General features: G+C 37.4%; 1 protein-coding gene across 6 annotated transcripts in view; it reads right to left on the reverse strand.

Annotated features, from left to right (window-relative positions):
• Positions 1–5,622, reverse strand: part of loxl3a (lysyl oxidase-like 3a) — a 56,972-nt gene extending 51,350 nt beyond the window's left edge. For all 6 annotated transcript variants that reach the window (XM_066719712.1, XM_066719709.1, XM_066719708.1 and 3 more), the window contains exons 1-2: positions 5,319–5,622; positions 2,467–2,630 (exon numbers count right to left, since the gene is read on the reverse strand). In XM_066719712.1, coding sequence (XP_066575809.1) covers positions 2,467–2,630; positions 5,319–5,622 — 468 coding nt within the window. The remainder of the gene's footprint in view (positions 1–2,466; positions 2,631–5,318) is intronic.
• Positions 5,623–15,835: the final 10,213 nt, after the last annotated feature.

A 15,835-nucleotide genomic window follows, 5' to 3' on the forward strand; every position in this document is an offset into this window, starting at 1 on the left:
AAACACACTTTATTTTTTTTAATAAGCAGGACATAGCAAAGTGGCAATGACTGATATCCACTATAGAAACAAAATCAACAAAAAAATGTTTTCAATGATGCTTTAGCAAAATCTGCCCTGCGATTCTAGCCCATAGTTGACATGCATATATAAACACATAGAATGAGTTTGGAACCGCAGTCTATAAAATGTCTAACCACAGGGAACACGCCTACACAAGTGCAGCAAAAGGCTGATTCATAGTTCTAGACTATTTACCTAATAGTTAACATGATGCTTCACAGTAATGTCTGACATCCGGCCTTCCGAAGGCATCCTCAAATGAACCTCTTCCAGGAACGTCTATTAAACGTGTCTCAGATATCTGGCTAGCGAGCAAAGTAAAGACACCACTGGAAGACGTGAAGTTATCCCTCAAGGCCAAATGAAAGGAATTCAACAGCTGACTTTCCATCCGTGCTTCCATAGAACAGTTTGCCTTGAGACAGCCCCCATCCATAAAGGGCAGGGAAAGTCCAAGTGTTTCCTTTTAGACAGAGACAGTACTCTCTCACAGTTCCAGCTAAGAATGACCATGTAAAAAATATTTTATTTAGAAAAAAGCTAAAGAGCTGCAATGTTTCCTTCAAACTGAATAGAAAGACATGTGCTTTTAAACTAAACAGAAATAAAGGGAAAGAAACGAAGACAAAAATTATAAAAGAAACTTCAAACAGAGAAAGCTGAAGAATAAACAGACACAATTCCAGGAACTTTGTGTTCAGCTTCCCTCATTTATCTTTCAGTCGAACAGCTGTAGAAAATACCCAATCAACTTCCTGACTATGGTAAGGAAGAGCCAGAAGGGAACACAGTTACATCATGTCCTTAGAATGACTCTGATGAAGTACAACTGTTGGCTTCAGACCAAGAAAATCAGATTTTTTCTTCATGAAGCATTCTCACCCTTGAAACCCAAACTTTGACTTCATTAATAATACAGTAAAATAACATCACAATAAATAGATCATTATAATAAACAAATATTGCACTGCTTATATGAATGAAGAGGAAATTTAGCTGCAGGTTCAAAGGTCTTCTTGGGATATACATTTTCCAACATTTTCAAATTCATAGCTTTTAGCACCTCCATCTCATACATTTATTCAGGATTTCCATACACTGTCCTTGGAGCCCTATGCTAACCATAATCACAGATTCAGTTGAAAGATGTGGTTTACAAGTAGGCATCTAATTAAAGATAAAGTACTTTGCGATGCAGCTGCTTTTCTATGACATCAGCGCTATAAAAAGAAAAAAAAAAAAAGGAACACTTCTCAGCAGCCATTTACTTCACATTCTTTTTAAGGCAAGGAAAGACCTGCAGATAATGTACCATGCATGTAAATGTGTACCAAATTGAATGAGAATGGAATGGCTCTCCCCGCTAAAGCTGTAAAGTATCTTTACTATTACCAAGAACAAACTGGCTTGGATGCAATTCAGTCATTGATACCCTTCCAGAAAACACTGCAAGTGTAGCTGATCAAAGAGCTAAGCATTCATTTCAAGCAGAGTCTTGTGATGTAATGTCAACTTCCCTGGCAGAAGTGTGAGTGTTCCTCTCATTGAAAGTGCCTCACTATGCTGTGGTAATTGAGAGAGAAGACCACTTCATACACAAATGTTCAGTAACCCTTTTTTCTGAGTGTCATGAATTACATTTCAGCTTAAATTTGATAAACCCATTAACTGGCTTCAATGACAAGTTAATTGTAAAATAACTGTAAATACCTTATAACTGCAGTGGGAAGGACTGAATTTTCAAATGAATATTTTTTTTGACTGATTGAACCTGCATTTATTTTTATTTGTATAAAAGGTACCTCTTGCAGGGACTAATGCAGCAGGTCTACCTAGCAAATGTCTTTAGCCTCCAGCAGTGGCAGGTGAATTTTTGTTTTATTATTAAATTATTATTAAGATGTGTTAACATGATAGTATTGAGCTACCAGAGCTTCTTGCAAAACAGACTTTAATTGACTCCAATAGAGTATGGCCACATGTGCATAAATCATCAATTCCCATACTCTAATATATGGAAAGAACAAATAGCAGTGACTATAGTAGTACAATCATTGACAGCAATGGAAAAGAGTTTGTAAGCCACTTGTTATAAATAAAAATACTGGTTGATTTAATTTAAAATATCTTTGTAAGAATTCTATTTCTCACAAACTATCAGAAAGAAGGTGAAATAAAACATACACTTTTAAAGAAATGCACCCAAGTTCAACTAATAATCATGACTTTTACAGATGGGTCAAAAGATGACATCCCCTCTTCCACACACAAATATTAGGATAAGAGTGTGCCAACTTTAGTTTAGTAGTGACTGTTTCATATGCTATTTTATCACACAAGCAGACAGAGTGAACTTATTCCAGTTACAAAGGAAGAAGAAACCCAAAGGCTTGCTGGACCTACATCAATGACGTTGGACTCCACAAATCCTGGAAGCCTCTCGTCTTTGCAGACAACTCCGGCATCCTCATCGTGGGTGCAGTCACTGTTCCCCCAGCCCCGAGACTTGCAGTCCCCAATGCTCTTCTCACTGCCACTGCACTGAACATTGTCCAGCCAGATCCTCCCTAGGCACAGGGAACAGAGCACAATGCAGCAGCGAGGCATGAGCTGATGAAAGGACCGCACCATGTTGTGTATGTTGTCGCCATTTGTTTGGAATAAAAATGAAAACTTGTACAATTTGCTGGCGCAATTCTGAGTAATGAATCCAGGTTTTGTATTCTCATTGGTGGCCAGTAATACACTTGTGATTAGAATCAGCTGCTGGACAATGACATACTCACTTATCCAACAGAAGTGATATAGATGCAAAAGCATGAAGTAGAATATATAGTGCTGTGAGGAATGAGCTGGAAAGTGTCAGGTTTAGATTATATTGAAATGTACAGAAGTGCCATAAAGAATGTAGGGGCTCCAGTGGACACACTACCATACCCCAAAAGCACCACTTCCAGTTAAGTGTTTTCAGTGGACAACTTTGAGAGGAAGTGCTCAAGATATAGAGTAATGTCTTTCAGCAGTGCACAGCCTATCACTACTTATCACTACTTCATTTGGGTTCATTTGAACTGGAGATAAGCATGTAATTAGGGCTGCACAATTAATCGAATATTGATCTCGATTACGATTTTGGCTTCCCAATAGTTAAATGAACATGATCGACTGCGATATTGACGTTCATATCAAATCAAGCGCTTCCTAAACTTATAGCCAGCCACGAGGGGGCGATTTGGCTGCGCGCGCACCCTCCAGCGACAGCCTGTGCAACAATTTCCTGGCTGTTGCGGCTGCAGTCCAGAGTAGAAGAGTAATATACAACAGATGTAGTGACCTGAGGGCTGTACTACGAAGCGAGGTAACTGGCTTATCCAGGTAAGTTCAGCAGTAACTTTGCGAGGTCGGGTGTAACTTCGCGGTTAACCCGCAGTTTTACCCGAGGTCTGCTGTCATGGCAATATACGCGCATCTCTGCACTGCTCCGAGCAGGCTATGTTCGTGGTTAACTCGCTGTTACCCTATATAAGCACCGCCTCTCCGCCACAGTCTTGTCGGGACCCAGTCGATATTGGGCACAGATTGTGAGAGGCTCACTCCGCAGGGCAAGGGTGTGTAGAGACCGTGCAACTCCTCTATCTTACCCCGATGATGCTCTCTATGAAAGATATCGCTTCTCATCTGAGGGAATTCAGTATCTTTGCCGCTTCTAGGGCCAGACGTCTCAATGCCACTCACCGGCGTGAACAGACAGTGTGTCTTGCTGTGTGGTATTTTGCCAGCGGACACTTCATGTATGCCATCGGTGATGCCGTGCAGCTCGCAAAGTGGCACTTGCTCTCTAAACTGCTGGATGCATGTGTTGTGTTGCCTGACCGTTTAAGCCTTCTAAAGATCAAAGAGGCTTTTAATGCGATCAAGAGTAATTGGCAAAATAAAAATACTTGTTCTATTTTAATAAGCATAGGCTGGGCCTATATACAAACATCCCGACGGTGATTGGTGCAATTGACTGTACGCACTTCTACTTATATTCAAGACAATTAAAGACACATTAGGTGGTGATCGAGCCACAACCAAGAGTGGATTCCCGAAATATGCGTGAATCATGCCCTCCTCCAGTTTTCACTATCTCTGCCTTTTTCTGTTTGCTGTTAACACATGCATAGGCTATTATAAGTGTAGACTACACACCACATCTGCACTGTGTATTAATGATGAGTATTATTAATACACACCACTTGATATAATATTTGCAGATGCGCTTTCCACTGTGGCTGCAGCTGAAATGATTGTTAGAATGAAGTTATTCTGAACAGCATTAAATTCATACAGGCAGTCCTACAGCCTGGGTGCTTTAGGGAGTAGATCTTAATTAATTAACAGTGATTAACGGGTCAATTTCAGACATGTAGCACATGTGTAGGCTATAATCCTAATTGTTTTTACATATTTAGATAGACTGTTTTACGTGCAATCTCAATCATATTACAAATAAAAGAAGAATCCGTAAGACAAAATAGAGAACATATGACAAGAACACTGTTCTTACGAATTGACTATCTGTAATGCGCTGCCAACAAGCCTCCCTGGCTTTGTTGTCCGCCACGGTGTTACATTTTGTCGCTAACTTTTCTTTAAACCCTCATATCCTGACATTATCAGCTGCATTGCTCTGGGGACAGTCCGGCGCACAGACACTGCGCACACATTGAGCATGCGTTGCAGACGCGCCCCTTTCACGCGAACGCGCACTAACTCCAGTTCAGTTATACCGAGTCAACTAACCGACATCTTAACCACCATCGTAGTACCGTTTAACACCAGTTTAGGCAATCAGTTTGTCAACCCTGATTTTCCTTGATAACCCAGAGTTAACTCTGAGTAGGTTAAACTCCCTTTGTAGTACACCCCTCTGCTTCGCTCATCTCTCAAGCCAGAAAATGTTGACAGGCTGGTGTTTCTTGCCAAAAACCTGTAAACACTATGGTATTGCATTTTCTGCATAGGCCTGAATTGTTTTCATTTGGTTGCATTCTGTGATGGCATATTTATTTTTAGTTAGCCTATATTTTGGGTACAATTTTATTTATATTTCACTGCTAGGAGATGATGCACTTTAAGGACCAGTCTTATTTTGATGTACAACATGGAAGTGAAAGCAGTGGTCTGTTTATTTAAATGTGAAAGTGCAATACAAATATGTTGTCCCTAATATGTAATATGTAATATGACGAAAAACAAAGACCTTGTCTCACCTGCTCCCTTGCCGTACTTGGCGCTGTGTGACCAGCCGGTGGCTGAGATGAAGCCCAGCTGCTTGCAGAGTACAAGGGCGTTCTCCAGGGAGAAGTCGTCATCACAGATGGTCCCCCACTCTTCATTGTAGAAGACCTCAATGCGACCTTCATTGTGCTTGCGGGGGTACCCGGCCAGGCGGAACTTTAGCTTGCTCTTCTGCTGCGGTGAGGGAGTGGTTTGCTGGGAGACACAGGCCGGCACCCAGAGGCATAGGAGAGCAGCCAGGACCCCGCAGCTCCAGCACAGCACCTCTGTCTTCATCACGGCCTCACTCTCTATAGCTGGGAGACAAGGCAGCCTGGTGTCAGCACTACGGATCAGTCTTCTCCAAAATGTACTTTTGATCATTTTGAATGAGATCAAAACTACTGAAGAACAGATACTGGAATATCAATTATTGTTCCCTTTGTTTTGTATTTTAATGAGAATGTTAAAATCCTGCACACTACACAGAATCAACAGATTAAAAAAGTTTTCATTTTATATACTTATTTAGTCTTATTATTAGACTGCTATCATGAATAAACCCTGGTCTTAGGCAAACTATAAGACAAAGGAATAATGATGATTCAACATAACACTGGGGTCGTCAACAGTGGTCCTGAAGGGCTTCAGATACATAACTGATCTAATTATTGGTCTTATTAGGTGAGAGTAACATACTGGAGCTTTATAGGATTAGGGTAGTGACCATTGCCACAATATTTTGGTGAAACAAAATGACCAAAAAAAAAAAAAAAAAAAAAAAAAGCATACAGTACTGCAAACAGCTGACCACCCGTATGATTTGCATGTGATATTCCACCACCTTCTTATGCAAGTCAATCACTCATTCAGAAAGCTCCAGGGAGATGGAACTCCAGGCCCATAAACTAATTAAAAGGAGGTCATCACAGGGTCTTTTCTGCCTTATGTATTAGTGAGAGTTATATACTTAACAGATGGATACCTGCATACCTTGGGATTGTTATTATCAAGAAATATCTCCAGACTTTCTGTGGCTCCTGCACAGTGTAGCAGACTAAACATGGTTTTCCAGAGAGTGTCTTTGGGTATTCATTCCACCAAAGCACTCAGCTACCTAATTCAACTTATTATTGGCTTTTCTTGACCAATTTAAATTCCCCACTCCATTCTTGAGTTGTGCATCCTGCAGTGTAAGCTATCCTGGCAGCAAAAGTTAAGTATGATATCTGAGGCACAACTCTAACTCTAAAGCCTCTGACTGCTGCTCTGTTAAATAAGGATTTAAAGCAACGCAGAAGCCGTGAGTGACGTGTATGAGGTGACACAGTCCAGGTCAGACATTCTTGGAATAGCTAGTCAACTCACAACATACTCTTTGATATTATTCATCCAAGCTTCCAGGAATGCCCCCCTGAGGTAGCCTTCCACTGGAGAGACATCAAGTCTGGGAGTCCACACTAGCTCCCACTGTTACCCTGCCATCATGGAATAAAATCTTGTCACTAGCTCTTCTGTGTATCTGCTCTGAAATGGCCTATGATTTTTTCTGTAGCACAGCTGTGCATTATCATAGTTTTCCTTTGTTTATTTGGAATATTAATCATTGTGATACTTATTTGCACAATGTGGCAAACTTTGAAGAAGCAGACACTATAAGGTATCTGGTTTTCTGGGGAAACACGAAGGCTCTTAGTATAGTTGGAAAGCAACCCACACTGCCTGGCTCTGCTTTTCAAATCTTATCTTATGTATGAAATTCTACTGCAGGCAAGACAAACTACAGATATTTCAGAAACGATTTAGCGTTCAGTATGCCTCAAACAATGTGGCTAACTAACAGCCAGAATGGCATATATAGAATGTAAACTTGAAGACTGGAACAATGTTTCTATTTTTACATTAGACACACCAGAGAGAGAACAACTTGTTTTTCCCTAAAGTCCACACTTGAGAAATGGTCACTAGCATTTTCAAAATGATCCCTGAATACAAATACAATATATTGATAGGATGTAATAGAAAACAAAAATACAATATTAATGAAATACGGAGCCAAAGTAAAATAAATGTTTCTTAGAAAAATCTGAATTTAAAATGCAAACCAAACAAAGCTGGTGACTGCTCCACAAGATAACAACAAGACCTGCTTCTCACAGAGACTACTGAAGACCATCCATTCCAACACTAAAGCTTTGTCAAGAGATGCACAAAATGTACAAAGAAACAGAAACCCAGCAGATGAGATCTTAAGGGATATTCAAGAAATACGTTCAACTGAATATACCCCAAGAATGCAAAGCAGTTTCTCTCAGTCTTCCTGCAATTGATTAACTCTTGGCCAGGAGGACTTCCATAACTTCCTGTTTCATGTCGTTAAAAATGTGAAACGCTATGTGGCAAATTCCAAACACTTCAGCTGCTTCGGAATCGACTGGAACTGAATCTATATCTGTATGTAGTATGGAATGATATCATATGTGCTACAGACAGTATAACCACCAAATAATTATTCTGTTTAGAAACATTGATCTTCTTTAAGGGGTAGATTGGAAATCGTACAAACTGAGAACTGAGAAACTGTGAACAAGAGGTGAATGCCATCACCACTGTCAAAATCAAAATATAATATTTGTAAATTCTGCTATTGATCAGCATTGCTTTTCTGTCCTCTTCATTACTACTACAACTGTTGCCAAAGTTTTCTGCCTTGAAGACTTGTCTGCTGTCATTCACCCTCCCTGGGCTTGAAAACATGTTGTACTGGAAGGCCTGAGCTGAAAGTGTTGCAAAAATGCATATGTTGTAACAAGCTTCCTTATATAATGCCTGAAAATACATGTTTCAAGTGATGGGTGAAATACAGAAAAGAAAAAGAAAAAAGAAAGACAGACAGGCTGCCTTTAACGACTTGCAGACTGTTGATGTTTTACACTCAGTGTCAATGCTTCCGAATACTCCAGGGCCACTTCAATAAGATACTAATGCATATCCCAGCTCGAGGAAATCATGATAGAATTGCAATAACATTCTCTGGCTCTGCAGCCCCATGGTAGCAGAAAATAAAACCTTGACCTGAGGTTGCATGCATACATTTCAAAATGATTTCATAACAAGTATGTAAACAAAAATATGTATACAAATTAGAAAGGCCTTTTGGGATGAATCTCTAACCAATAGCTTTTCCACATCAGATTAATAGATAGATAGATTAGATGGATAGGAATTGTAGGTAATTGTTCCTGTGTATTCTTGTGTAATGTATTGCTATGTGATTTGGGAGTGTTAAAGTAATGCTAAAATGCAAAGCAGAAATGTTTAATCTATTTCAGAGCATTGTCATATGTAAGCCCCTGAACTGAATCAGCAATAGGCATCTCTTTGGGACTTCTGTAATTTCTGCTAATTCCTGAAATGCTGTATCATAGTTATACCGTCAGCAACCTGTGAAGAAGGTCATGAGTCATGACTTATTATTGATCACCCAGGGAGCTCTGCACCTGCAACTCCCATAACCACTGATGTCTGACATGTAGAGTTACAAACATATGTAAATACACCAGAATACAGAAAATGGTAGTCTTGTCATTTTCTGACAATGTGTTAAAGAAATTGCTATTTACAGTGGGGTTAACCTTTAATTTGTGGACTTGATACAGTGACCTGTATCTTTAAAAGAACAGAAAATACAAAACTACGAAAGAGGGAGGGATGCAGAACCTCCAGAGATTCCTTTTTCCTAACCACATATGATGGATTTTGCCAACACGCTGAATTAATTTCCGTTTTTGGCACAGTGTGCCAGAGACGGTGGAATTTCAGACACATTCCTGGTTGCTAGGGGAATGATGTTAACAGGAGTGTGTGAGAGAGAGAGAGAGAGAGAGAGAGAGAGAGAGTTGGTCAGATAAATAACATTAAAATACACAATTATAATCCACATCTGTTAAACATTACACCATACTCGTATTATTAAAAAATAATCTCTCTTGCACTTATGCCTGACTTCAAAAAATCTTGATAATTTTGCTATTGCTATGTTATTCAAGACAGCTTGCCCTAAGACTGACTTGCTGGTACTCCCTTTTGCAGAGGTGAAAAGATGACAAAAGATAAGACCGCTTATTTAGCTGAGTTTTTAAATATTTGCATTTTACACATAACATATATATTTTTAAAATGTATGTATGTGAAATACCTGAATGCCAGCAGTGCTACATGTTGTCACACCCTGTAGTGTATTTTCTTATATGTGCTTTTATTGTGTTTTGTACTGTATGCTTCTAGTTTAACAATTAAAGGTATTACAGTTAAAAACAAACAAGAGAAAACTGTGACAAGAAATGCATTAGTGGATAATTAGTACATACATACATACATAAATCACAGACCACACATGTTTGGTTTCTGAAAAAAATCTTGGGTTTTAAGAGAGAGGCTATTTTAGAATGTCTCTCAAGTAGAATGTAAAATACACAGATTTCATTTGTAACAGAGAAAGAAATTACAGCTAATTATCTTAGGAAGTACAAACTTCTCCATGGTGCAGTGAGTCAAGCATCAGCTATGCATAGATCTCTTGATAAACAAGCAATTTATTTGACTGGTATAAAACAGCAGTCTATATGGTAGCATAAAACTGCCATATCCTTTTGTAAGAATATATGGAGTATGACATCATAGTTCAGAACGAGTGTATAACAATCATCTACATAGTCACATGAAAACATTAGGTTTTCAAGAAAATACTAAGGAATTCTACACCTCTCAGGGTGATGGACTGACCTTTAAAAGGAAGGATAGATAGTGCTTTAATTAATCTCACAACCAAGTGGTAACTATGTAGTGTTCTGCTGACATGGGCCCAAACAGTTGTAAAGCTTATAGATCATTTTCTGTAGCTGACCAGTTTCTTTGACCTTTATCTTTTTTAACTGGTCAAATATGGGTCATAACCTTTTTGTTTACAATTAGCAGTGTGTATAGAAAACTAACACGGAGCGCTTACAAACCAGTTCATTCACTAGCCATCTGTTACTCTAAATAACAGCAGGCCTTTCCTAAAAACGTTTCCCAAATGGTCACAAAACACATATATAATTTAAACACAATAATAAACAACCCAAAAAAATAGAATTAGTGTACCTGTTAAAAATGCATGATTTCAATTAATTTCAGTTAAGTCCAGTTTTAATTTTCTTTTTCAATTAAAAAAAAAAATGTTATGCTACATGAGATGAACTAGTCAACTATATTTTATCTCATTAAATCGACAATTATTTGTTAGTGTGCTTAAATAACAAAGCCTATCCATCAGTGGCCTTTCTCCCACCAAATACAATGTTTGTTCTTCAGTAAACTAGTTTGGAACTGATGGTGAAATCATCTGTCCTTTAAGGTGTAATACTGTATTGCTAAATGACAACAGCCACAGCTGAGTGAGTTCTCATCTAATATTTGAATGGTAACAAAAAGGAGAAGGCCTGTGGGAACATACTATTTGACCCTACGAAGCCATTTGCAGCACAGAATCAACATAGCTTGGCAGTAGGCCTATTTGTTTCCATCACAGAAGCTCATACAACCACCCAGAACTATTTGCACTTATTTTAGTCCAAGAATTCTCAATAGTGCCACAAGAACAATAGTTTTAGCATTACCCCCTGATATGACAGCATTATGCTAAACTCTTATCATTGACTATGATAGGTTGGGAAAGTTTAAAAATCAGTGGACTTACCAGTTAAGAGTAAAAGATTTGCACACACACAAAAACAGAGCACTGAAAAACTAGGATAGTCCAGATGTAATTTTCATGCATATGTTGCCAGAAAACAATTATCTCACAAAAACAAACAACCTTCAGATGATCAAAACCATATGTTAATAAGCCTATAAGCATTTGGCATAGCTCTGGCTTATAAAAATATCTAGACCAATGTTAATCGCAAATTATAACCCTAGAACTCGGTGGTAGCTTTTATTTTTGGAAGGGACTTCGTCCTTCAACCCAGAATTCTGCCATCAAATGTAACATTTCTGATTGGTTTACTACAGACAAACGTTTTTTGGATTAGGACATAAGCATAAATCATCCCAGTGCAAAAACATTAAGCTGCAAGGAGTAGCCAACCACTGAAGGTTGTTGCAGAGTAGATGTTTGATACATGCAATAGGTTACATTTAGTACTGAACAGCAGTAATGTTATGGATCAATGGATGTGTCGAAATACAATAATACTGCACAAGCCGCCAGAAGAGGAAATAATGCTTAAGGCACATCCACCATCACAATAAGGCTGACATGAAACAAATGACTGAGGAAAACTAGAAGGTATTTCCGGGATCATTATTTAACAAAGATGTGAATGTATCGGACTTCCAAGTACATACGTGGAGGCAAAACTGGTCAGCCAACCAGTCAACCCACCGAGAACTTCAAAATAAATTAATGACTACTTGTGCAATGCAAAGGCATTTTATTCACTGTAATTTGATGACTGTGGATTTCTCATCATTAAAGCTGGAAGGAGGAATTTCTGTGCCACAGCCCACCCCTTAAAAGCTTTCTCTGCAGCAGAACATATACAATAAAGTCAGCAGCATAGTTCACAGCGATGTAGAAAACATGTAAACTGTACACTGGTTAGAAAATTCATATAGATTGGTTCACACAGTGCAACTACAGAAACAACCAAATATCTCTTTGACACAATCATATTTCCATCCTCTTCAGAGCTGGAAATAATTAATCTAATTAATTATTAGTTAATGTTTCACCTATTAAACTCCATTTACACATATCTAACTTTAGTTTAAGGGAGAATTGTCAGGATATGCTAGCTTCCAAACAAAATTTTAGTAAGGAATTTATTATTGGATGAGTTTTAAAGGATTCCACATTCTGTCTGGCAACAACTGTAGCGTGGAGCTAAAATATGTCCAATGGGAAAGCTTTCTGCAGTCTAAGTCAAAATTTCAAGACACATTTGCAGGCACTGTCTCTCCAAATATTTTTTTCACCACTTTGCAGAGGCTTTCACCAAGTCTAGGTTAAATCACGATAGATCATACCCATGGCCCAGGCCCCTTTAATGTCCAAAACACTTCACTAAAATTATCACAGTCTTTGCAGTAAAGAGCTGGGATATACTTAAGTGTTAATTAATTCACAGAAAACCTGTGTAGGCTTAAGACACTTTGCAGACTGAACAGAGTAGTCAAATTACATGTCTTCTATTTTCCATTTTGGTCCAAAAATGTGACTTCTGTGACTCAATGGCATAACTAGGCCATGCTATAAAATATTTAGCTGAGAAACCTGTTGATTTTTTAAATAAAATTAAATATGCTATACAAGAAATGCCTTGGTGTTTGCCTTTAAAAGAAATATGAGGTTTTTAACTAGTGTATAAAAAATGTACCCTAGCTAATGACAACCTACCATTCATGTGCAAAACCTGTACATTAAAATAAAATAAAATATGTGCTTAAAGTGCTTGTTTTCTAAATGTCGGATTTTCTGTACCAAACAAAGCCATGTTGGCACAGCATGAATCATCTTGCTGGATCTAATTTAAAAAAAAAAAAAAAAAAAAAAAAAAAAAAAAGGATATTGTGCTAACCAGTGCAATAGCAAACATATGGTTACCAACAATACAGCACAGTAGAGTTAAGGCACGCAAAGCATTGAGTTTCCACTGTGTGATAAATATTTAGAAAGATGGGAATTGCTTTTTCAGAGTAACAATGAAAGCAGTTCCAAACTTAGACTAAGAAAAAAACAATGCATAGCTATTATTAAAGAGCACTACTATTAAAAACAAACTCCAGTACTTTGTTTTATATTTGGAAACTTTTAAGGAAAAATAAACACTAGGCGCTAATCTTTGCTTTAGGTTTTTTTATTTATTTTTTAATGTATTTATTTATTTACAGGGAATCTTTTTAGAATCTGTCTAGACCCAACAGCATTTTGGAAAATTAATTGTATTTTTACGGTTACCTCTGTTTTCAAGCAGATTTCACAGTTGTCCATCAGTTGATGAAGGTAACAAGCATGCAATTGCACTTACCTGGGTAAACGGGCTCCGGTCACAGCACTTTCACTTTTCTATGAAACTGCAGTCAGTTAGGAAACCCTGAACAAAATTGATGTTTTCTGATGCTCAGATTACAAATAAAATAAGTAACAATAACGGAGCATCGCTTTCTTTTAATACCGCACAAGCATAAGCACGATATTGTAAACTATGCCGCATATGTGCATGTGTCTTTTCTCTTTTCCAAATTGCCAACAGAGCTGTGCAGATCTGCAGAGGGAGGTGCGTTGTTCTGGATTTTGGAGTCTCCTGGAGTCGTGGATCTCAGCACGATTTATAAAGGGGCTGGCCTGCACAAAAACACTACCTCTTTCTTCGTTTTAGGCCGCTTTTGCTCCAGGATAACTCGAGCACTCATAACTCTTTCAGCAGAGCTCCCACCGAGCCATCAACCATTGGAACAGCATTTGCTATAAACGGGTCTAACTATAAGGCAGCCAGCCTGTATTCGTTTGAAGACAACAAAAACACCTCTATCATGTACTTACATTAGAGGGAATAGGTGTAAGAACTGGCAGTCTTCATAAAAATAACTGGTAAGTGTAGCCTAATTAATTATACTTATGTTCTACTATACTGGGGGCAGTTTTCTCAGAAGTATACTATTCTGTAAGTTTGTTATTTTATTTTTCAGTTCTCCCCAAGTGGTGCAGGTTCACAAGCAAGGAAATTCAGGGGTCCTGAGCCTAAACCAGTAATTTAAATAATATCAATTACGTATATATAGTTGTGGTTTAGCCTATATAACCTACTTCTTGCACTCATTATAAGCTATGGACTTACGCCCCCTGGAGTATTTTTGCATTACATATTAACCCAGTCAATGTAGTTTATATCCCACACCACACACTAAAACAGGTCTGGACAAACCCAATCCACCAGGTCTGAACACACTTTCTGGATATCCCCTAAATTAACAAATTAGCAGTTTATTAACCAATACTAATGTAATTCCTGTATTTGGTAATTGGAAACTTTGTGACACCCTTTAAAGTGAACTGGGCTGTAGCTCTTAATTTACCTCTATCTGCTCTAAAATATCGAATAGATCTTCAATGGGTGCTACTTTCAGGAATAGTTTAAAATAGCCCAGCATGCTGCAAAAAAATAAATAATAAATAAATAAAAAGAAAGTACACCACCACTAGTCAATTCCTTATTGTGTATAATTAAATAAATGCTAAATACAACTACTGACGTTGTAATGAAGATTAATGAAATGAAGAAATAGAAATGCAATCTATCAGTGAATACCATGTAATTAATGCCAAATGCCAAAATGATCTCTTAAAAACAATAAAATTCACAGAAGAGACTAATACTATGAAGAAGTGTGTCTTAAAACTAAATAGATGGATTGTGGTTTTATCCCAGGAACTTTGCTATGTTCTCTGCAACAAATCTCTTCAAATCATGTGTAAAGATTAAACTACAATTACTCAGGCAGGTAAATAACAGTTGGTTGTTTTTTAGTACAACTATATAGCAAGTAAAAGGTTTGTACTGGAGGAAAATGGAAAGATCTAGAAGTGTAACAGTTCTTGATTCATCACATGCCTGAAAGAGAAATTGTACCCTGTGAATAAATAAAGCAAAACAAAAAAATAAAATAAAATAAAGGCTTTAACATAAGCAAATTATAGGGAGAAAGCATTTAATTGGAAAGATGCAAAATCTGGAAAACAAAACCTGCTAACATTCCAGCCATAAAAAGTGATTTATATTAAAAATTAAAAATAAACATAAAACCCCCAAAACATTTCTACATATAGAAATAACATTCATTACTACGCATATACATACAAAAACCAGCACACATTTCCTGTTATACACAGACTACAATATATCAACAGAAAGCGTGCATTTCTCTACACGGTTTATATCTTCATTTGTCATTTTAGGCACTTGTGGGTGGATTTTAAATGGTATTTAAGCAAAACATCCAATGTACTTTCTAATGATTTAGGTATGTGTACAGTCATTTAAAATCAAGCACTAGTGTTTTCTACAGATTATTGACTTGCATTATAAAAATATTACGAAATATTACAAAAATAGTGTTCACTATTTATCACAAAAAACATTTTAATTATTTGGGGAAGTTGTGTCAAGCATACGTTTTGTTTTCAGCAGACTGACCAGGACACTAATGTCCACACTTATAAGATTACAATACAATTGTGTGGCATTTCCTGAAGAGTGTAAATATTGCATCCAACATTTATTAACAAATATTTGACAATTTTGTGGTCATCCCATATAGATAATATATAATATGGTCCCGATAATAATAATAAATAATACATTCCATAAAATGCCTTGTAAGGATGGTAGATTTTAAATAAAAATAAAGATCAAATCCAATATCAATCAAACAATACTTGATACAGTACAGCCCACAAACGTAA

Source organism: Amia ocellicauda, chromosome 13, assembly GCF_036373705.1.
Source record: "Amia ocellicauda isolate fAmiCal2 chromosome 13, fAmiCal2.hap1, whole genome shotgun sequence".
Lineage (NCBI taxonomy): Eukaryota > Metazoa > Chordata > Actinopteri > Amiiformes > Amiidae > Amia > Amia ocellicauda.